We start from the raw sequence: 24,162 nt of genomic DNA, 5'->3' as shown, positions 1-24,162 counted from the left end.
AGAGCCCACCATTGGAAAATTGATCACGGAGGAGAAGTCAATAGTTGTGATTTGTGCCGCGGTGGGATTTATAGAACACAAAGTCTCTCACGTATCGGAATAGAGCTGTGAAGGAAAAACAGGAACAGTCCGTTGGCTAAACGTGCTTGTTGGGAACGTGGCACATCACATAAACAGAGCTAACAAGCTCCTTGTACAAGATTAAAAAAAAAAGTTCAATCTGTAGGTCATTCCTGCACGTACTTCACCTTATGTGTCGTATTCATGTTCACTTTGACCTGTCGTCTGTGGCATTCCCATAGAGAAAATATGCATTAACATTTTCTCTGAGCGGTTTGCATCCTTGATATTTCATCCAGGCCACATTTTTTGCCTGCAGTATCCACCCGTGGGGCAGTTGTGAGTGAGGCTTAAACCAGGCTTTTCATTGGATGGAGAACTGTCCTGATGGACTCTTCAGCTTTTCAGTCATCTGACTAAAAGGTTTCAGATTTCTTTGCTGAAGTTCATCTGCTAATAGAGTATGAAAACCCAAGGCAATGCTGACGTCATGTGGGTTTATAGCTGCAGGCGGTGTTTGGAAGACAACTAAAGACTTTTATCCTGTTTGTACGCGTTTTGTTAGATTTTGTAATCAGTTTGGATTACATGTGCAGGATTCGGCCCACACTTCAGAGAGGACGGCCAGCACTGACACCAGAATGTAAACACACTTGTACTGGAGCTGGCAACTTCGTCATCACTGCGGGGCTTTGATGAACGGGTTTATGTTACGGAAAACGTAATGGTCGCATGTTTGTACTACAATTTGAAGGCACATCTGTCCTGCACACATGCATGACACATCCGTTTAGAGTGTTTAGTTGTCATTTCAAATGTAAATGCAGCTTTTTTCCCTTTGGATGGGATGGACAGAACAACTTTGCTGAGACTTTAGACCACAGCCCGTCATCAAAAGCTGGAGCACAGAAGCATAGAGCCAGACACAGGAAGACAGCAGACGCTACATCTACAGATTATAAATGAAGCCGAAAGAGCCATAAATCACAGTCTGCTGGCTTTTTCAGACCCACTCCTCCAAAAGCGTCATCTGTGACGAAGGACGGCTCTTTTTCCTGCTGTTCTAGAACCTAAAGTTGGAGCAGGAAGGCAACAGGATCCATCCAAAAACTCTTTCAATTACTATGATTCTGAATTGAATAGAGAAAATAATTCAGCCACTAATTAAATAGCAGAAGGAGGCCGGGATGTTGGTGGCCAACTGGGCTAATGCTGAAGCACGTTTTCATCATCAGCTCTGATTAAACAAGTCTAAGTTTGTCGTCGTCCCCAGAGACCCCCCCCCCCCCCCTGGCTTAAAGCAACTAATCCCAGACACACGTCAGGCGCAGAAAATGTTCCACCTCTTAGTGAGGCTGGAACGAAGCTAGAGGGCAGAAACAAACAAGGTTAAGGCCGTTCGCCATCCAGGTCCATGCCCACTGCGTCACGCTGCCGCATCTCGCCAAGGAGCCCAGATGACAGCAGGAGGAGGTGGGGTGAATACAAATGATGCTGAAGTTCAAGAGCGGTGAGTCAAACTTCATTAACCCTCACCGGTCTGTGCTTCTATACAGGAAAATTCAACCCAATCACCAACAAAACGACGACAACCTGGATCCTCTGACAGCTAAATTCATTCGACAGCACATTATTAGCCGTAGATCATCTCCTGGGAATGTATATAAATCATTTGGTGTTAAAGATTGGCTAAATCATTTTCAGAAGGAATTCTTTAACGTAATCAAATACCTAAAATGACTAATCTCCCATTAATTTACATTAAAAATAACAGCTTAAGACCACTTCCTGCTGCTTTTGTATAACATGCACATGGAGTGACCCATAAATCTTTATTTTCCATCACTAATGATGGTTATGCAAAAACAAAAACACTAAAAAAGAAACTGATGAGGAAAACTATAAACCCTACATGTAGTGAAATGATGAAAAAAATGGTGAAAGTCAGTCAATAATTAAAAAACAATGGAGGTTTTTTTCCAGGAATGACTAGCCTTTTAACTGCCACACAACCTTAATTTGGAGACATTTTTAAACAAAATGTCAACTTTTCAAAAGAGTCAGCAAAGCAAAACTCTTAGTTTGTTCTTAACATAAGCCAACACCACGGTAGTTCAATGAAAATGTAGGTGGGGATTTGTAAACTATATATTTTCAAATGCTATCAGATATCTACTGGTATCACCTTCTTTCAGGCTGTGATAGACAAGTCTGTCATGATCCATCTTCAGGGCTGCCTTCACCATGTCGTCTGCCATTGGGGGGGAGCCCAGGGGGGTGGGATTAAAGGAGAGGCAGTGGTTGGTGTCCAGCATTATCATTCAGAACAAAGCATAATTATGTAGTAAACATCAGAGTTCTTCTTCAGGAGAGGTCGTCCTCCAAAGTCCTGAATGTTTGCTGCTCTGATGAAGAGGAGTCCTGCCCCTTTATGTGGATGTCGTCTCTGTCCGCCGGGCGGACGGCGAGATAAAGGAAAGACTCCAATAAAAGTGAGAGGATTCTGCTTCAACGACAGCAACGAAAGGCAACGCCGCTCCTCCGACTGTGTCCTCCGCTGTATCAGAGTGATTGATTGGTCCGTCTGAGCTCGTCTCACTTCTGCCTTTTGCAAGCCGGCGAGTCACGACTGCGCTGCTATGCGGTTTCACTGAGGATCGTGATGAAGAAGTCCACAGGAATAGTCACGTAGAGAAAACAAACAATCAAAAAAAGAGCAAGAAAGTCGACGGAGAGAAACTGAAAAGAGACCAGCATCTGAGGAATGGAGGACAGCAGTGAGCTGAGAACAGAGAGCCCCCAGTCAGACTGCTTTGGTTGCAGCTCCTCCTCAATCTCTCTCACACACACACATACACACACACACACACACAACCACGCACACACACCGTGACTGTTGCTGATAAAGTTCTCCTGCTCAGCTGTTGCCATTCATTCACGGTTACAAGCTCAGGGGGGGCTGCCTCAGGCATTCCCCTCTCTGTTTGACACAAACGCTTCATACAGACTGAAATCACAGCGTGATTCCACCTAAGAGACTTTTTTCAGGGATGACCTCACCCCACCTGCGTGAATCTGATCCCAGACCAGTCATGTTGTAATCGACTGAGATCAATCAACTGGAAAACAACAATGCTATGCCTCCGAATGTCTGAAAATAGTTTGATTCTGCAGGAGACCGGGCCTGCGGCTTTGGCAGAATGCCAGTGCTTAACGCCATCCATGCCCCCACCTCCTATCCGTTTTAAATAGCAGGGCCAGCTGGCCATAAGGAGGCTATATTCAGCATGGTATCACCTGTGCACTTGCAGTGTAATGTTACTCTGAGGCTGCCTCCGGACACACAAGAGAGAAGCGTTCAGCCTCCCTGAACTGGACTCAAACAACACTTTACTGCACACGGTTAATGACAGTAGACTGACTGGATCCATCGGAAAAAAAAAAAAAAAAAGTTAAGGTGACGCAGGATCACAGCCCACCTGAAGTCAGACAGCACCTTGAACAAACACTGTCTGGTTCCTACCATCTCTGTCTGTTATGACTGTGAGATTAAAGTGCACCTGCTGCCATAATTCACGGGCCGAGCAGGAAGCAGAGATGACCGCACACGGTGGGATTAGGACGCTCGTGAGTGGGCTGAACCAACCTCAGCATCTCACAACAAAAAAGAACATGACAGAGCCTCTTTGTGTTGAAGCTTGACGCACAACTTCTGAAGACCTTCAGCATCTAAGCAGCAGTTCTGTTTTTAAACTGCCTTATCATTGATTTCACCAGAACTGCATTGATTCTACTCAAGCAACACGTGAAAACAGCTTTGTACAGCCAACAGTAACATGTAAAAATGCTCTGTTATCCAGTAACCATGTCCCTGCCTTTTCTGACGGTCATAATGCTGCTTCTGGAAAGTTATATTGGTTTAGTGCCAAGGAAATACAGTTAACTGTTTCCCATGACATAGTTGCTTAGCGCAGTTATGTTATGCAGCAAAACCCTTCAAAGGTTCAACTGCTCAGATATTCAGCATTTCAGAGTTTGAGAGCTGAAAGTCTCTTGTGTTTGACATATTTTTATGTTACAATACGCTTGGTGCATATTTAAAGAAAGCCCTTTTGTAATTTAGGCTAAACTTTATTCATCATAATTGTATTTGTAACAGTCTTTTGATGGACCGGACAGAAAAGAAAAGAAGGGAAGAAGAGAGAGGGATGTCTGGGGGGTAGGAGGGTGATTAAAGGGGAGGGGGGCAGAACCGTGAAGCAGCATAAGGCAACAAGTTGCTGGATGTTTACAATCATTACAGTCAGATTTATAAGTAATACAAATCCAAAAGGGGGCGGGGCCTGTCCACACACACCCAAATGCCACAAACATACCTGTGGGCTCCAAAAATGCCCACATACAAAATAAGTCAACATGTACACAATACCACTGATGTTCACACACGCACACTTACGCATTTGGACCGACCCATGTGAAATATTTCATTTAATCACTCAAACTATTTGAGCATAGGTGAGATAGCACCTGTGCTCGGGTGGGTCTTTATGTTCTTCTAAAGTGGACTGTAAAAAGATGGAGGGAGAGTGTTATTCAGCATTTCTGCACTAAAACCCACCACCTCAAATATGACCGTTTTAAGCCCCTTTGGCCGCGACACGTCAGAACTTTCAAGGTTTTTAATGGGGAATTAAAACTTCAAGTTCTGTTTTGTGTGATTGTGTTTTTACACAGAAATCAGGTTTCATAACTCTTGCTTCACTAACATTTGAAGCGAGTTTTTTGACCTTGAACATTCTTATCTGAGCCTCTCTTTGAAACATATTTGAAAAAGACAAACTGTAAAAATAACTGTGAAGGTCTTGTATGAGAAGCTAAATAGAGGAATTTCTTTGACAGAAAATACTGAATTTAAAAACGAAATATAAAGTTGACTTTGTGAATGGTCATAAAGAAAGCTTTTAGTGACAGGGTGCAAAGGTTTATTTTCAAAACATACATAATTTAATTGGTCCACAGCTGCCTCTTGGTTCTTTAAAATCGGCTGAAATGGGAAGAAGATCCCGACTTCCTGACCTTAAAACTTAAAGCCAACCTTCTAGAACTCTCCGCACTGTCTCACATTAACCACACATTCATAAAGTTGGATTCACACTTGGAAATGGAGTAAAATAAGTGGGGAATATTGATGAATTTGACATCTTCATTTAGTTCAGTTTCCTTTCAATGTTAGAGGAGAACCAAAGAATGATGCGTCTACCTGCACAATGAATCAAGTGCTTCTACGGGGGAGGTGGTCTTCATTAATTAAACTGACCTGACCTTTTTAGGCATTTGCACATTTTCAATCAAAAGACATGTTTCCATCTTTGGGAGTTTCACATATATACACATTCATGAGGAAACCAGTTTTTAACCATTTGTCTGCCAATATTACTCCTTCCACGTTGTCCTCCTCTGGATGGTCTGATTGCATTCACACTGAAGCGAACCATATAAAAGTTCATTTGCAAGTGATTTTACTTTGCTCTAAACCAGACTAGGGTTTGTTTGCTTTTTCTGCCCCAGAGTACAGTTTAAAAACGTCCCAAACACAGTGGTTTACCAAAGAAACACGCTCTGGTGTGAATCAAACCTACAAGTGGGAATTCGCTCGTGACATGTCTGGATCTAAATGAACCCAACAACCTCCACAGGCTCCCCTAGCCTGTGTAAAGGGGGCGTTACTGCACCGTTTGAGAATTTAAGGGGAAAAAATTCAATTTATGATTGAAACGTTATTGGTACATTTACTTGAACAAAACCATTCGATTAAGCTGAAACGTTCTTTGCAAACAAACCTTTCTATTGACATTATCTAGTGGCAAGGTGGCCCAGGCACTGAACTGCTGTTGCTATGGGAACGTGGATAATAAGGTACATTAGAAGAATGAGGAACTGTTCCTTGTGTCGATCAAATTGAGATCCTACTACTGGTAAAATGACAATGTTGACAGATGGGACAATAATTAAACTAGTAAACTTTATCAGATAGAGGTAGAGAACACTTGATCTGGTGTTTAAACACGTGTATAGATTTTTGTCCTGAGCGTCAATATTTTGCTAATTAGACTATTTTAATGGAGACTTTTCCCCAACATTTCCACCGGAGTGCAGCCTTGCACTGACATGCAAAAGTCTTCAGCAGTGAGATGCTTACACAATTGATGTAAATCAGCTGATCAACGATCAAAGAGTGACGGTATGTCAAACAGCGTGTCTGTTATTTCGGTGTTGCCGGCAACATCTCCGGTCCTATCCAGGTCAAGAATGAGTTTTCCACAGGTCAGAACAACCGTCGACATTCCAGCCTTGAAACCAGACGGTGTTTTTGTCCCCCCCTCCCTTCCTAGTCCCTTCACTCCCCAACAACCAGTCCAGCTACTGAGCTATTTACCAGCAATCTGCACTAAACCATTAAACCTTTTATTTCTCTTTTTTTTCCTGCTGTGTAAACTTAAAGATCTAGAAAAAAAATGTAAACCGACGGAGGATCCGTGGACCTCAGCCATGTGTGTAAATGTGAGAAGATTTCACACAAAACTGTTTAAACGTAGCGCTTAAATGATTTCATTTTAACTATTGTTTGGACTGAAATCGGTAACTCACTGAACGGAGGCCAACAAAAGAAACTACTTTCCAAAACCAAAATCGTTTCAAGAGAAAACTGGATTGTTCTGTGTACCAATCCTAATAGAAACAAAGGAAAGTTACCTTTTTGTGAAAACAAATAATGCAATGGCGCCATACGAAGGATTAGATACATAAAGAGCCATCCACCACGTTTCCCCTTAAGAAGTAGCACCTTAATGAAAGTGACACAGATGACAGTAAAAATATAACTGGGATGTTTTAGACAGTTTGGCTTAACCATTTGTTTCTTTTTCTGTCTGGTTAGCCTCTGGGCTCATTCACGTCTCAAGTGAACTGCAGTGAGTTAAGGAGTCCTCCTACGTCGACTAGTCCTGCTTCAGGCTCAGTACTAACCGCTTCAGGTCTGCAAAACAACTAACTGCTTTCAACCAAAGTCTGTTCAGGTCCTGTACGAGTCTGTGGCTGAGAGTCTCTTCAAACTTTACGTTTTGACCCTCTTGGAGCAGCTTTTCTCAACTTGCTGCTTCACGGCAGCAGAAAAAGCCTTCAACTGGCAACTGTGTGTAAAAAAGGAGGAGCTGAAATCAAGATCAGCAGCGCCGATTTTCAAACTCTGGCAAAAAAAAAAAACTTTGAGGCTGGGGAGGCGACAACTGATCATTACATAACTTAAACATTTGAAGGCCATTTTTATTTCACAACCCTCCCAAACCTTCTGCCCCACTTCCAGAGAAAGTACGACTTTCATGATTTAGGGTGAGACCAGGCTACCCCAGCATAAACGGTTATAACCTAGAAGCCGTGTATCCTATAACTAGTGCTTCTTTGAGTTGTTTTCCAGCATTTACATGAAATGAGGCTCTTCCTCCTCCTTCTATTTTATTACCGTTTAGAAACGCATCTCGTTCATGTCACGGTTGTTAAAAGACAAAAACCCTTCATAAGGTTACATCACCTTACAGCTGCAAAATGAAGATTAATGGATATAATTTCAAAAGGTCTCTTATTCCCAATGTGCCAACCTTTTCCTCATCTTACAAACAACCTTTGATCCTTTATTAAACTCCATAGACAGATCATAAAAAGCGCTAGCAACTTTTAAAAAAAGCCCTGTGTTCATAATTTTACCCTTCAGACTGCAACAAAAATAATCAACACACAGACAGCAAATGCATGGAAATAAAAACAGGAAACGGATTACTCCGAGGTCAGATATAAAAGCCGGGGCAGCCATTAGCTGCATAGTAACAACAGATTGAAGGGTTCTATCATTGGGGCAGTGCCATTACTGTAATCCTCCAGCAGCTAACGAGAAAGCTATGCAGTGACTCAGACATGCTAATGTGAAAAACCACATAGATGTCCATAAAAATGTTATTTTAAACACAGAAAAACCAAGATGTACATGGATCACTTTTTATAACTTTTAATGTATTGTTTCAATGTTTTTAATCAACTGTGGCTTCCTCTTGGCCCGGACTCCTTTAACAAATAAATGTAAAAGTTATAAATAATAATCTAGCTTGGGGCCCGCCCCTCGCATTTAAAAAAACAAACAAAATAGAAAACGCAGAAACGCAACTTCAAACTTAATTTTATTAATATATGTCCTCCATCATTAGAGAAATGCCACAAAGGACATGTGAAAAAAACCTCTGCATTATATGTTATTCAAGAAGGAGGGTCAAAGGGCAGGGACCCCCAGTTTAGCTGTTTAGTTTAGCACTCAGCTATTGTATTTTATGACTGATATGTTTTTGTACTATTATTGGTGTTGGGTTGTGTTATTGGGGTGTATAAATAAAGTTTCAATCAAACGTCTTCACAGACAAATCTGGAGGAATATTTGTTGCTTTCACTGTAACTCTGTAAAACCCCACAGTTGGCTGGCTGCCAGCAAACTTTAACACAAGTGTGGACCAAAACAAAGGCAGCAGTGCTCACAATCATTCAAATCTAGCAGCCGAGCCCCTCATCAGGCACACGCGTGTGTCCACGTGTGTCCGACAGAAGGACGGAGCCAAACTGATGAAACGGGAGCTTTGTTAGCAACCATAATGTCTGCACTCAGCTGTCGCAGTAAAATGTTTACTGCTAGCATAAGAGGACACTACTTTTTGAGAAGGTCTTAGCTTTTGAGTTGGTGCTTTCATCACATAAAAAAAATGTCTTTGCTATCAAACGCAGGAAAACGGTAAAGAGTAGCTTGCAGCCTTGAGGTTTCGCGGCTGCGATGAGTGCAGATCTTTCGAGTGTGAGTCACTGTGGAAAGCTCCCAGTTCACGCTGACCTCCGCTGCGCTCATCAGCCAACTTTAAGAGCGCAAGATTTGCACTTGGTAGGTGAGTCACAGGCTAATGGCTGTTCTATTATTCAGAAACACCAGAAGAAGCTGAGCTAGAGAAAAAACAAAAATCAGACCAGGCGGTGGACACGAATCCTGTGTTTGCAGCTTTGCAACCGTGACAACTAAACCTTAGAAATGTCAGTCAGCGCCCCGTAGCTTCTTCTTTAAATGCAGACAAATGTCCCATTTGTATTTTTAGCTTTAAAGTCATGCAAACCTTTTGCTCCAGTATTTTAACATGCAGAGAAGATGCCGTCTGTGTTGCTGCAACATGCTGTGAAAGATGAATCCTGGGCTATTTGTTATTATATTAAGACAGGAAACACACTGCATTCACTCGTCATGAAAGGCACTGCTGATCAATCCAGGTGTCTGCAAGAATGTACAAGTTTCCTACTATTGGTGCAATTCGGAGGTATTTTCTTGAAAAAAAAAAAAAACAACCTCATACCTGACCCTACCTGCCCTAATATTGTTCTTGAGGACGACAGAAGGTTCTGGAAGATAAAGTACATGCTGCATGAGTGGGCCTGTACCTGTGGGTGTGCAGGCATCATGTTCCTGTTGCTGTGAGCAGCCCAGAGCTGCTGATAATAAAGCTTTTCTCTGCCTGTCGGCAACAGATTTGAGAGCGGCTGCTTGACTACGCTCTGACTTCTCATTATCTAACAGGAATTTACTGGATCACAAATCAGATCTGCGAGTGTGTTGGCGCGTGCAGAAACACGACGCTGTGAACGTGGAAGGCAACCATCGCCGGCAGAAACGTGCGTCCAGGTCCCGGCAGCATGGTGTGGTGTGGGAGTTCGTGCGAGGTGTTCTGGACATGTTGGGTTTTAAAGATGCATGCAAAACCGGCCCCAGTTACATAAATATATTTCTGCCTAAACGTTTATGAGATGGAAAACTCAGCACTGACATGATTCTGTTTCATATACTTCTGAGAAACAGAGATTTTTGCATCATATTGCTAACTTGCAGGTTTGCATGTGTGGTCAAAGATGCGTGGTTAGATTTGTATTTAAAGCTAAAATGTGTGGTCGCTGCAAAAATTTACACATAGTTTGATAAAATGTCCTTTGTAGGCAGATGGACCTTAAATGACATCACGGCAGAGTCGGTGGCCCAAAGAAGGACCAGAAAGCAGGAAAATGTCACCACATTTCTATTCCCGCACTAGTTTATTTGCATCATCTCCATTTCATTCCACCCGTCTTGCCCCCTCACTCCCCTCCCACTCATCTCCACTGCTGGCAGCCTCCCAATCTGTTGCATAACCGTCCATCAGTTCCCCGAATCACTGCTGAGCTGAGGCAGCGCCGCATATCTACAGATCGCATCTGAAACGCCGGCACAAGAGCCGGGCTCACTGTGTTTACGTTGGTGAGAAAACAAAAGCAAAAGCTGTCATTAGACAAAGAGGCAGGGCTTGGTTTTTACTATCGGTCTAATCGAACCAAATCACAGAGAGGATCTGAAGAGGATTAGGAGGGTGGAGATAACAAAAGTCCCAAACAGACGTTTCTTTTCATTTGTCACAAAGTTTACAAATTTTAGAAAAAGCACGAGAGAAATTAGGCAAACTTTCCTTCTGCACTTGAATGCAGCATGATCGGTTCTAACCGAGTCAGGATAATGTTCATTAGAAGCACTTTGCATCTCAAATGCAGTTCACTCTAAACAGGAAACGGTGTGGCAGATCAAGATGAACACATGCTCCTTCTCATCCAGCTGCACATATTTCACAATTCCTTCTGTTTTAGGTTGAAAAACTTTGATGAAATGGTTTTTTTTACATGTTCTTGTAGCATTTTTCATGATGGAGGACATATGGAAGGAAAATTACACTTAAAACTGGGCCAACAGTCCCGCCCACAATTTAGAGGTGAATTTCTACTGCCTCTCTGCAGAGACTATGTTCTAGAAAACAACAGGTTTTTTGAATCTGGCTAAAAAATCAGCATAATTATAATGAAAAGACCACTGGAAACGCTTTGAAAACAGATCAGAAGATGATCGCAGTGGGACTTGAAGTGTGCGTTCACACTGCACTTTTGAGAAAGGATCAACAGGAATCAATGCGATTATACGGTTTTAGCAGCCGCTTATTTGGAGCTATTTTTGTTTGTGGACCTTCAGTTCATAAACAAAAAAGAAAAGAAAAAAAGAATCGAACTATGATAGAAAGAGAATGCGATCAATATTGCAATTTTCTCTGGAAATGTGATTGTTTCTCTTGTTGGTCTGGGAACTGGCTCAGCTTCAGCAGAAAGGCCGGAATGCACAACAATCCCCAAAGTCATTGTGACCCAGACCGGCTCTGGAAACACACTGAACTTTCCTGTGCTGCTGTTACGAGCAGGTCTTCAATGGTGCATAACGCCGCCACTTACTTGTCACACCAGTATTCCTGTTGGTTCAGTATTTTTGACAATACATGGAGGCGCAGTGAGACTTTGTAATCAAGCTTCTCCTGTCAGTATTAGCAGAGGAAGCCCAACTCACATTTCTGGAACGATCTATTCTGTCTACAGATGAGTGGGTCACTTTCAGTTAAATCTGGAGCAAAGTCAGTGACGACGCCGACCTACTTTTACCATCTTGGCTCCATCAGTGAGCCCAATCCTCTGGCTTGAGTCGGTGCGGGAGAAGAAGCGCTGACCCACCCGGCAGGCTGCTTCACACGTGTGCTGCGAGTGAGGAGGAGTCGCCTACTATCAAAATAATCCACCAGCAGCTCGTAAAGAGCAGTAAAAAGCTTCCACAGCTCCGCACCTCATTTCATTGCCCCGAGGACACCAAATCACGTTTTTTAAAGCTTGATGAATGAAACTTGACTATAAACACTCCGGAAAACATCCTAATGCAAGATAGTAAAAGAGTATAAGTAAAGTATTGCAGTTTAAACTCTGAGACTGGAGAAACTTCCCAAACTAGCATCAGTTTGATAGTTTTACCTGAATGGACGGTCATGTCCCTCTAAAGGCACGCTTCACCTTGTCTGCATTAGTAGTGACTCGTGATCCTCGAGACGTCAAAGTAAAACAGAGAGATTAAAGAAGGAAAAGGCAGCAGGTTTTCCTCCGTCCAGCAGCTGGTATTTACCGTTCCTACAAGTGCGTGCACGTCCCGACAGAGAGGGAGTGTGACGGCTCGCCACGCTCTGCCTTTTTGCTCCTTAAGTGACACCCGGATCCACCCCTTAGCTCCAGCCCTCTGATGTTCCACCTTTGTTCCCTCCTGCTGCCGTCTGCTCAATTCTGGCTCCTCCAGGAGGGAGAGGTCACTTTTTCAAGACTCTTCTTTTTCTTCAAGTTCTAAAAGACTTTCTAAAGTTGGCGGTAAAACACTCCCAGTTTCACCGTTTACCCTCCTCTTCTAAAAAAAGTTATGCAATACGGTACAGCCGTTTCAGACAGAGCCTCCCCCTCTTCCTGATTTCCCATCTTCCTCCTCCTCCTCCTCCTGCTGGATCAAGCTGCTCCAACACAAACTTGCTGCTCCACCTTAAAGTTTTGCAGCAGAAGTAAAAATGCAACCGAGAACAGCTAGAAATGTCAAATTAGCTTCTACACAACAAAAGCAAAACTGCCTTTCCTTTTTTTGGGAATGTCAGCTTTGCAAATGTAGGAAATGAATACACGTGTTAAAAAAACTCTTCCAGTGCTAAGAAAGGAACGTCAAGCATAAATCCATGACTCCATAGCGGACATGAGCGGCAGAGAAGACACTGATGTTTACCGCTAATTCTCAGAATCGGTTCGCAGCTTCGCGGAGCACATCTCTGCTTCACGCTGATGGACTGCAGGACTGCGTGCATCAACATGTCGCTTTAGAGAGTGTTATGACGAGTCTAAGAGGAGCGGAGGGTCAAACCTGGGAGTGGTGACCTGAAGGTGTTTGTGTCTGTCCCATTACCATACATCCATTCTAAATCCTTAGTGATGTAAACAACTTCCTGTGAGCTAAGGGTGATCTTCTGCTTTCATTCTGTTGCTGCAGCTTTTTAAACTTCTCCACATTAAAACACGAACAGACGGCCTTAATGGTAAATTATCTGCAGGCCAAACGATCTGTTTATCACTGCAGACCAAACGTCGGGTCAACTGACTGCGTCTCCAAAACAAAACCAACACCCAGCCGAGAACAATGGTCAGTGGGACGGTTCCTCTAAAGCCAAGGTGTGTGCACGTCCGTATCAGTTACACTATCCCAGGTATGAGCAATCTGTTCTTATCTCTGCTTAACCAACTGAATGTGTTTACAGCTCGGCCTTACTCACATTCAGGAGCTTTCCCGTGCTTTATGCAGATAGCTACTAACGCTTAGATAGGCGGCCAAACGGATTCTATAAAACGCAATGACGGTCTTATTCCCGCTCAGGTCTCATGGAGCAAATCCACAAACAATACGAGGAAATCTGTGCACGTATCTACTTTGTCAGACAAGAGGAGTCAAAGAGAGTTGGACTCCACAAGCTGAAACATACCGAGGAGTACACGAAGAGTACACACGACCGAATCTTTGGCAGGCCAAAGGCATAAATCCCGCTGACTCAACCGTTCCATAATCTGTGCTCTCTCCGTGCAGCAGTCCACACTTGAAGCTGAGCCATCTCCAGACCCAGAAGAGGTCTGCTGAGGGCAAACGTGGAGCTAATCTGCTGCAGCAGAAGGTCAGATGAGAGGAGAAAGCCAATTAGGTGCAAAAGCTTCTCCACTGCCGTCATTCGTAGGACTCTACTGCAGAGGTAGATTCTCATCAGAGCTTTAATCTCGTCCTCTCTTAACTCACCTTAAACACCGTCTAAGGTGAGTTAATCTCTCCACTGATGACTGAGAAGGGAATTCAGACCGTCTCCTTTTACACGACTTATTCAAGCAGGACGAAAAAATGGAAAGCTTCTGTTCATGAATAATAACAACAACAGCCAAGAGGGAAATCTGAGAACAGATGTGTTTTTAGGTCACCTGTTAACCCATGAAGCAGCTTTTTGGACTGTGGGAGGAGAAAAGCCACACATGCAAACTCCACAGAGTGAACAGCTTATTTCATTTGTTTTATGTTTACGTCAATATGTCAAAACATTGCAGTTTATTTTTCTTTAAATAACTTCTTTTTTCATGTATTTTACTTTTCAAGTCGGACAAATGTATAAAGTAATAAAACAATGTTGCATAATGATGAAATAAAACATTTTATGTTCTTAATTTGTTATTTATTTATTTGTTGTCCTCAAAAAGTATCGATAAGAGTATCGTTAAAATACCGGATCGATAAGCAGCATCAATTAGAGTAGTAGTACCATTAAAACCTTAACGCTATCCCTAATCAGGACAGCACAACCATCACAAAGACCTCTCCTCTGCCGCTAACACAAAGCTACAAGCCAGGCCGCACTGCTCCTAGCATGAGTCTGTTAGCAGCTGGACACACAGAGATAACACTCATCCGCCTAACCCCTCTGGAAATGCTAACTGGAATTGCATCATGTGACATTATTCGCAGGGTGGATGTGAGCATGAAAATGCAATCCTCTCTTTGCATTTTCATGTTAATTATGACACAGAATAAGCGGTGTTGAAGAAGAAAATGAAAAATCATTTTGAAGGATTGATTTTTCATTTTAGTTTTGAGTCATTTGATGCAGTTACATTTAGAAAATTAAAAATCATTTCTGTTAATTCATTTTAATTGTCAAATTAGACATTTCTAAATGAATTATGCTACACATTTACCAGAGAACTTTTTGAAAATGAAATGTCAAATACCATTTTCATTATCATTTTAATTATGACATAGAATAAGCGGTTTTTAAGTAGAAAATGAAAAAGCATTTTGGCGGATTGCTTTTTCATTTGAATGAAAAAGCATTTCTGGTTTTGACTTTTATTTTTAATAATGCCTCACAAATGCTTCCATATTCAAGCATATTTGGGTTAAAAAGCTTGAAACGATGCAAATTAGTTTTATTCCGGAAGCTGAGAGAAGATGTTTGTTTAGGTTTGCAAACTTGTCAGAACAGATAAATACATGGAAATCCTTGAAGGACTTTACTTATACATAATTATTGTTTATTGGCCATTTCAATTCAAAGCTCAAAAGGTCAATCTGCTTTCCAAATGACGGCGGTCTGCAGCATCTGCACCGACATCCGTCCAAAAACCAGCCAGCTGGGAGAACTCAGAGGACTCACCGTTCTTGCGTTCCTTTAAGGGCGGCAGGTTGGGCGCCGGTTGCAGAGTCAGCTCCTGAAGCTCGTTGGTCACGGCTTCACTCTGAGGGCTCAGGGCCGATCCTGGAGGTCCGACGACTTCCATTGTGCCAGAACCAGAATCCCTCCGTCCGTGGGAGTCTACTGTTATGGCGACTGACAGACCTGGACGTATAGAGTGACCTGTGTCAGTACAGAACAATAGATTTACCACTTTCCCCAGCAATCTGGTGACTATTTTCATTCTCACCAAATGAATGACTCGTTTTGAAAAAGTTACGTGTTGCAGCAACAAGACAATAAAGTTTACATGTTATTTATCATATTTTGTGGAAAACGTCATTATTGGACCACAATATTATGAGACAGGCACATTTTTTTTACACTATTACGGGAAAACTTTTTACAATCTGCTATTTAGTTAACAAAAACACTGTTTATTTTGTTTGCGTTTTTTGTCTAAGGTGGATTTCTGCTGTAAAGTGTTTCTGGATGTAAATATTTTAAATAAAATCCCAGTTTTTATGTGACTTGATAGCAGCTAAGATGATCAGCGCTCCAGGCTGTGAGAGGTCGAGCTGCTTCGTCTCAGTCCAGTCGCATCCGTAGGAAATCCTCCACTACAACCCCATCCCACTTCCATCTCTGTGGCAGCTTCCTCACGAGGGCTTAGCCAAAAGACCAAAAAAACAAAAGAAGTCTAGAAGGATCAGATGTTCACATGGAAGTGTCTCATTAAGGAAACGCAATTATTTGGGACAAGATGTGAAAGTTGCTGCTCATGCAATACACTTTATTCAACCTCCAAAAAGAAGCCAAAGGTTCCACCATGGAATCAGATAAAGACAAACAGAAGGTTTAGCCAAATCAGAGATGGTTTTCGGCAGTATGATAAGTTCTCCGGACTGTTGCGGACTTCAAAAAGCGGCTGCAGCTCCTGGAAACAGACCTTCTCTTTCTGCTCTCAGCAGCTGCAGGAGACGAAGAATGCGCGGCTGCAGGTCAGAGATTAAAAAAGCCATCTGGGAAGAATTAGCATGTTCGAGCTTTAACAACTGTTGCTGTAGAAGCTGTTTCAGTTCTAACGTTTATAGATTTTAAGCTTGATTTTCAAACAGACCTTAATTAGTGGAGGCCTCTTAAAGTTAAACTAACTGTGTTTCAGCTAATCACATCTGTTTGGAGTGAATTATGGTGAATATCAAGCTGTAGATCATCAAAATGGGTTTTTATTTGCACAGAAGTTTTAGCCCCAACACCTGGAGACCTGCAGGCGTAAACGGACATAACTGCAAATGTATAACCTTAACTTAAGAGTTCTAGTTGCTTAGCTTAAAGATCAACTCCGATGTAAATGGTGTTTTTAATATGTGATGAGAAGTGGGAGTGGGATTGCCCCACGCCAACAGACCCACAACTAAGAGGTGAATTTCTAATAAACTGCTGCCGCTCTGCAGAAACCATGTCCTAGAAAATGACAGGTTTCTTCTTAGTTTTGGCAAAAAAACCTGCATAATCGTAGTTAAATGACCACTAGAAAAACTTTGAACACAGATCAAAAGTTGATCTAATTCAACATGGTAGCAACAAAATATTAAAATGCCAACATCAATTCTTCAGATATTAGCTTATCATTCGCTAACAATATGCTGATGTGAAAGACAGGAAAGTTGGTACATTAAATCCCCAATAATGTGTTTAAAATAAGGACTAACGAAAAGATCGATGTCCAGCTGTGGTGTTCCAAACTTTAGTCACAACATAGAACTATTTCACTTGAAACATGAGAGAACGGTCGCTCAGACCGGCACGCCTCATAAATCCTCACATTTACATGCTAAGGTACGAGAGGCTTTGCATGGGCCCAACAGCTGATTTCCCGTTAATCTACCTCAGCTTCTGCCAAATGAAGATCTACTCAGCGTGTTGGGTTTACCCTGAATGTCTGCAGACAGAAATGACCCTGCCACAAGCCCCTAGACTAAAACCACCCATTGACGCCTAAAATTAATTAAGTTTGCGTCAGGGCGCCCCCACTATCCTGTCACCGTGCTGCTACGTTGACCGTATGTTGCTCTGTGTAGAACACACTGGAAGGAGGGGGGGGGGGGGGGGGGGGGGGGTTAGCACGCAGGGGAGAACAACTTGGAGCTGCAGAAGTGTGAACAGGTAGATAGGCGGGGGCGGGGCTTAGACTCACCGCTTATGATTCCAGACCCGCAACAAACTAAAAGCTGCTTCCTAATAAAAAATAAAGTCTCATCCGTAAAATTAATATACTTTATTGGGTTTACTGGATTTGGCTAGACAGACAGAAAAGCCTATTCAAGGTTGTGTTAAATGGACAAAAGATCAAAGGAAACATAACGCTCATAAATAAGTAAATAAATATCCTGACAGCATTTTGAATCAATACAAGTATCGCCAAATGAACTATCGCGATATTTCGGCAAAATGATTTTTTTCTAACAACCCTAGTGTTGCGGCTCCCTGTGCTTTCACAATGGCTCTTTGAGTGGTACAGGTTGCAGATCCCTGCGTTAAACCATAAGGCCTCATATTTCCATCCTTCTTGCATGTGGACACTTGGTGTCTGGTCAGACCTTCATGATTTAATGACTTTAAAGTGTTGATATATGTGCCGCAGTGCATTCTGGGAGAGCTTATACTTGGATTTCGATTTGAGCCAAGGTACAGTTGACTTATCCGGACTTTTGTCGAGTCAACGGCAGCTTTTTCATGACTTCGTATTGTTTTTTTACAGCTTCATGAAAGGTGATTGAAGTCCCCAAAACCATCCCCTAAACCAGGGGTCGGGAACCTTTTTGGCCAAGAGAGCCATAAATGCCACATATTTTGAAATGTAATTTCGAAAGAGCCATACAATAATGTAGTGTCCCTTTCCCACACTGAGGCACGGAGACTTAACCTCTTTTAAAGTTCTTTATTCCGATTACTGCAGACCGCAACAAACGCCGTACAATTAATTCAGCAACTCCTGAATCTCTCCCGCCGAGACGAGTGCGCTTCTCCCAACTTTATATTCCCCTGCTACCGCTGCAGCCCCTCCCATTTCCCTTATTCGGCCCATAGCTGAACCCCATTGGTCCAAACTACCTAACAACAGGCTGAGCGACAGAACTGAGAGCCAATCAGATCTCTGCTTGACGCGTTCAATGAACTCCAGAACTTTTAACGCGGCCCAACAGCCATCCAACTCAGTCCGCGACAATTTGTTTAAAACTAAATATACAAGTGAATGTGTGCATTTGATTTAATTTCAACATTTTTAAAGTACAATAAGTCTGTGGATTCTTTTTAATAACATTGTTATGCTGTTGCTAATAAATGATGAGTATTTCTCGTGGTAGTTTTGCTGATGGTCTAGTCTGGTTGATACGTGGTGAGTTTCTGCTTCGTTCAGGCGTTGAGACTTTAAACGTGATCGTAGGTCTGAATGTTCTGTAGATGTGAGACAGACTGCTCACATGCAGACCTGGAGTTAAACACACACTCACACGCCGCAGTGAGTGACAGGCAGCGGGTTTTACGTTTTTACAATCCCTGCGCAATTCACCTGCTGCCTGTCCCCACAACCCCTCACCCCCACCCTCTGCTTTCTCCCTCACACATCCCGTCCCCGCATCTGCGCGCTCTTTCTCAGAGACGGGAGCGCGTAGTTTTAGGCACGTCAATTCACAAGTTTCCAGCTGGTACAAACTCTGTGAAATAATAGATAATAGTAACTGATAGCGCTGGCGCAGATTTCTCTCTCTAAGCACCGCTACTACTGCGCGCTTCTGGCATCGCATCGCGCCCGAGGACTGGTCTAATGAAAAAAAAAAAAACTATAATTAAAGATTTGTCTGCGAGCCACATGTGACCATCAAAAGAGCCATATATGGCTCGCGAGCCATAGGTTCCCGACCCCTGCCCTAAACACTGAGGAAACGTGACATAAGGCACAGACACATCGTGAAGAGTTATGTCAATGAGCGCAGTAAGGAGCGCCAACGGCCTAAAGCCTTTAGTACTGAATAATAAACTGCATGTGGCAGGAACAAAGCTTGGAATTACATTAATTGGCAGATTTAAAAAATATATTACAAATTGCTAAAGCACCTGAATAATGTCCTGTGTTTGGATCATAGATAGGGAGGATGTAGAATCTAGAAGACAACAAGAAAAACCTCCATATTGATACCTGTGACTACCAATACCTCCACTATTCTCAATCATTAAGACGTAAAATATTTTAGGTCTTTTATTGACCCTCTTTTTTTTATTTTTGTGTTCAGAATAGAAAGTCCTGTCATCTTTGCTCACCGAATTTTCTCTCTGGGCATTAGAAAAACGTGGCTGGTTGTTTCTACTGAAAGGCTGATCCATTCCATATTTGTTTGAGGTTTAAATGATATGAAGTTATTTGCAGTTAAAGGCGAGAAGTAAACAAAATCCAACAGTGTTCTGTGTTGAGCTGAGATAAAATAAAAATGACAAAGGAGGAAGACCCACATGCCCACAAAAGGTATGTCCACACCTGCCTCCAAGAACTGCTACACATCACAACATGCAGGTCCCGACAGTTTTGCTTCCTCGCAATAGAAGTCCAAGAAAGACACTACCACGAACTGCCTGGAACACCCTCTCAGTTCAGGTGAAGGACGGTGTCTGCACGTGCCCGTGCAATCAACAGAGATCAGCCTCGCTGCTTACCTGTGTTTGGACAAGCTGAGGGGGGTGTTGCCATTTCAGCAGGGCAGCAATTCCAGTGGCGCTGCTGAGGAGGAAAAACAAGAGGAGATGCGTCCAAAAATAAATAAAACATCCGCAAAGTTAGCAACAGTACAATCACCCTGGATGATCATGGAGGTTGCAGAAATGTCTGAAATGGCAAAAGCAAAATAAATGTGTGTGGGGGGCCTAGGCACCGAGAGTCTGCACAGATGCCGGGGAGCCGACAGCTGTCACTGTCCAAAACAGACATTCACGCTAAGCTAATGCTAGCGTGTCTGGCTTGGAGTTTAACGGAACATTCAAGCTAATTTTCACCCCAACAGCCAAGCAAAGTGGCACAAAAACTCCCAAGTAAACACAAAAGTGATCGGTGGCTACAAATACACACTTTGAGTCGAAAGAGGTTGTAAAGTAAACAAAACATGACATGTTTTCCTGCTTACACCCCAATTTAGCTCGCTGCTAGCATACCACAGCAGCTGCGCATTAGCACTAGCCGCGCACGAGCTCTTTTTCTGTCCCCTTCGCGCTCAAAAACAAAGCAGACATTTCTGCGCAGTTCACAGGCTCGTGCTCACTTGTCATCGTCGCCACTTGCGCGCTGCGTCTGGTGACAAACGGCCTCAGCATTACAGCGCTACTTCCGAGTCACAAAGGAAACTTTAACCGGAAAACCCTCCTTCTCTGTGGGACTCAGGGAGACCCACTTCCTCCACGACGTCACCGGACGGTTACAGCACTGCTGCTGCGGCACACGCTGTCCGCGCGGACCGATAAATAAAAACAAACCATTGGAGAATTACCAACATAAAGGGTGGAGAAAACAAAACTGATTCAGAGAAGTGCTTCTTGATTGGTGTTTGTCTCCCTCTAGTGACAAGGTGGAGGCACTACAGGTTCCCTATTTAACCCTTGTGCTATCTTAGATGACCCCACCCATTGACGTGTTCTCCCTACCATGACAAAGGTGGACAGATTTCATGTAATCCATGGACACCAGTGAAGATCTCAAATCATTGAAGAAAAAAAAAAAGGTTCAGAGCACCGTCTAGTGGGTCTAGATGACCCAACTCCAACGTTAAAGTGCCTAGGATAGCACAAGGGTTGAGTATCTAAGTCCCACTGATTTTGCCGGCTTTATCCTAAATAAAATTCAGATAGTGTTTAAGGGCGGCTCTGGATTGTTCAGCGTTGGCCATCCATTAATTCACGTTTATAAAACCCTTTGAATTTTTTAAATTAGAGATTACATCCAGTTTTGCAGAACGAGCACCCTCCGTTGCTACTGCTTACTTGGCCAACTGTCTTCAGGGTGGTTGTCACATTTTAAAATGAGAAATGATACATGGCCAAAAAAAAAAAAAAAAAAAAAAAAAAAAACTCAATTTAGGCTTTGATACATTTGGGGTTACTATGGCAACCTCCAGCCACCATGGCATTGCCCCTGCCTGTTTTATACAAAGGAGTTTCTGCAGAGCAGCAGCAACTAATTTGCCTCAGAGTTGTGTGAACGAGCTGTTTATATGCTCTGCTAGCTTATAGCCTCACATTGACACAATTTTTGAAATTTGTTTTTGGGCTCTACATACAAATCAGCTGTTAAAGTTTAGCCATTTAAACTTTAACCGATCAGGGAGCTGGATTTGGGGAAGGCATAGCATCCTTTACAAAGCACGTTAGTGCCCAGCCGGCATTAACGAGTCTCTGGTATCAAGAATTATGTGCAAGTAAAACCCAGGAGCAAACCTGTTGACTGCAGGTGGTACTTGCTTGTCCAGTGCAACTCTGTATGCCGAAAGTGCACTTATGAAACCACACATTTCATGATCTTGATTGTACAACACATGCCCAGTGTGTCGAGGACAGCACCACTGGTGCAATATGGTTCGCAAACTCTGCTGTGCAGATGCCAGCTTGAATGACAAAGGTATACATCTGAATTAAGTGTAGCTTTTGACCTGCACAGCAGGTTTGTCACAAAAGACCACTTTCCAGGAGCTTCCCAAAAGAAAAACCTCAGAAATCCAAGTCAGTCCATTTTATTGGAGAAATAGAAACAAACTTAGGATAGGATAAGATTGCAACATCATGAGTTGAAGTTGTTGAGCTGAGTTGTTCTCACCTGTAAAGAGAATGTTAGGTTAAAGCTCATGTCTTAAATAGTCAGTATTTTAGTTGAAGTACCTCAGTAGGCCTTGTGTCCTTTGGAGTCAGTCATTGGAAAGTTCCCCTTTCCAGTATCCAGCAGAGGAATGTGGTCAAAGATATCCTGAGTGTATTTGGCGTCGGAGCGGAAGTCCCGTGCTCGCTGATACCCGCTGCTGACGCGGACGATGTGGGATGAGGGGTACAGCGGGCGCTGCTCCACCATGCCCAGGGGAACCTGGTCAGGGGTCCAGGCGAAGCGTGGGAAAGGACGCTCAGGTTTGTAGCTCATGGCGTCTTCAGCGATCTGTCCCAGTCCTGCATCCTGCTCATTGAAGACCACATTTGATCCACGGCCAGAACCACCAAATTGGGAGATAGCGCCACCACTGCTGTAAGTGGACCCGTCGAAGCCCATCCCGGTCTGACCTGAACCTACTAACAAAAAAAAAAAAAAAAAAAAAAAAAAAAAAAAAAAAAAAAAAAAAGTTTCAGGAGAATTTCAATGAGCCTTCAGCTTCATTACACCAGAGTTCAGCCAAAGACAAACATCTGTACCTGCTTTTCTGGGGGGATAACAAGCACCAAAGCTGAAGAACAAAAGGCCAACCAAAGAAATCCTGTAGAGAAGAACCTCAGTAAATCCAGAACCAACAGTACCCCAAACAAACCAGAGCAGAACTTACTTCACCACACTCTGAACCATCTTAGCAGTTTGGAAGGACAAAGTGAAGACAAGAATCTTCCCTTCAGTTTCTGAGGCTCCGTATTTAAACTGTTCTGTGGTCGTGGATCTCTTTCAGTGGAGTGCCACCTGATTGAATTAACCTAATGAGTCTCACCTGGTGCCCCAGGTGAACTGCCAGCATGACGCTAATAATTGATGGAAACGCTGGCAGCACTGACTGATGGGTTGATGTAACTCTCTGTGGTTTGCTTCTCTGTTTCTTTTTTCTTCTTATGGATCAAGTAGATTGAAAATAGAAAAAACGAATGTGTTTACTGACGTGTTCGTCTGTTTAATAAATAAATCTTTTTATTTCTATAAGGAAAAGTTTGTGGTTCAATGTGTGGTAACACTTTCACTTTACAGTCTAAGATCCTAAATTAACTTTTATTTTGAAAACATTTAAAAATGTAATGAATTCATATCAAATATTAAAGCAGATTCCAGATTCAGAGATTGGTTTTCAGAAACTAGATTAAGCTGCTTTCAGTGATTTTAATTTGACACATTTTCAGTTCGTCTGCATAAATAGTAAGCGTTCCTCATTTACTTATGGCGTGCAACAGAGCTCTGAGCTGGGACTGATACTACTTTGTTTTTACATACTTCCATTGGGCTTTTTGGCAGCACAGATTACTTTATGTTTCTATGCAGATGACACTCTGCTTTTTTTCAGTTTAACACTGTTATGTGATTTGATTTACCAGCCTACAATCATGTCTAAATGATTAAAAGCTAAGCTGACTCCAAAAATAGCATTTTAATTTCGCTGGAATGGGAGTTGATGCTTTGACCTGAAGAATTCTCCCTGAATTAATATAAAGTTTATTTTTTACATAATTTAGATCTTCATATTAAGAGAAACCTTGATGTATTGTAGGACCAAAGATGTTCTTTAAACAGAGCTGCTTTGATCTATTCAGTGTTGCCAAAAGGAACATTTCTTCCAAAAGAAACACCCATCCATCCGTCCGTTCATTCGTCTGTCCGTCCATGTGCCTGTTGGTCCGCCCGTCCTTCTTTTCATCCATCCATCCATCCGTCTGTCCCTTGCTTCCTCCCACTCTCCCTCCCTCCATCCATCCATCCATCCGTCTGTCCCTTGCTTCCTCCCACTCTCCCTCCCTCCATCCATCCATCCATCCATCCATCCATCCATCCATCCATCCATCCATCCATCCATCCATCCATCCATCCATCCATCCATCCATCCATCCATCCATCTATCGCAGAGCCACATAGAAATGACTTTGAGCATTTGTTACGTAAAATCTGATCAGCTGTAATTTCTGCTCTAAA

The 24,162-nt window shown here is 42.7% G+C and overlaps 2 protein-coding genes across 10 annotated transcripts in view; both read right to left on the bottom strand.

The window, feature by feature from the left end:
• The window catches only part of mkl1 (megakaryoblastic leukemia (translocation) 1), a 39,582-nt gene extending 18,781 nt beyond the window's left edge, over positions 1–20,801 (bottom strand). The window contains exons 1-3 of one of the 8 annotated variants that reach the window (XM_023949315.1): positions 20,570–20,801; positions 19,971–20,034; positions 15,237–15,419 (exon numbers count right to left, since the gene is read on the bottom strand). In XM_023949315.1, coding sequence (XP_023805083.1) covers positions 15,237–15,419; positions 19,971–20,004 — 217 coding nt within the window. In that variant the 5' untranslated portion in view covers positions 20,005–20,034; positions 20,570–20,801. Of the gene's footprint in view, positions 1–2,245; positions 2,866–11,997; positions 12,150–15,236; positions 15,420–19,970; positions 20,035–20,434; positions 20,457–20,569 lie in introns of those variants that run through there. The other 7 variants (XM_023949317.1, XM_023949320.1, XM_023949319.1 and 4 more) reach the window with 7 other exon arrangements.
• A 1,213-nt stretch (positions 20,802–22,014) lies between these two features.
• Positions 22,015–22,929, bottom strand: LOC101163526. 2 transcript variants are annotated; one of them, XM_023949733.1, is made up of 4 exons: positions 22,823–22,929; positions 22,695–22,756; positions 22,176–22,574; positions 22,015–22,113 (listed from the first exon to the last, which is right to left on the bottom strand). In XM_023949733.1, exons 1-3 carry the CDS (start codon positions 22,840–22,842, stop codon positions 22,177–22,179), a joined length of 480 nt encoding a protein of 159 aa, XP_023805501.1. In that variant the 5' UTR covers positions 22,843–22,929; the 3' UTR covers positions 22,015–22,113; position 22,176. The 2 variants fall into 2 exon arrangements, with proteins under 2 accessions (XP_023805501.1, XP_011486131.2); XM_011487829.2 differs by having other exon boundaries at positions 22,176–22,571.
• Positions 22,930–24,162: the final 1,233 nt, after the last annotated feature.

This window comes from Oryzias latipes, chromosome 19, assembly GCF_002234675.1.
Source record: "Oryzias latipes chromosome 19, ASM223467v1".
Classification (NCBI taxonomy): Eukaryota; Metazoa; Chordata; class Actinopteri; order Beloniformes; family Adrianichthyidae; genus Oryzias; species Oryzias latipes.
Note: the sequence above shows the minus strand (reverse complement) of the source record. Positions and strands in the feature narration are given on the sequence as shown.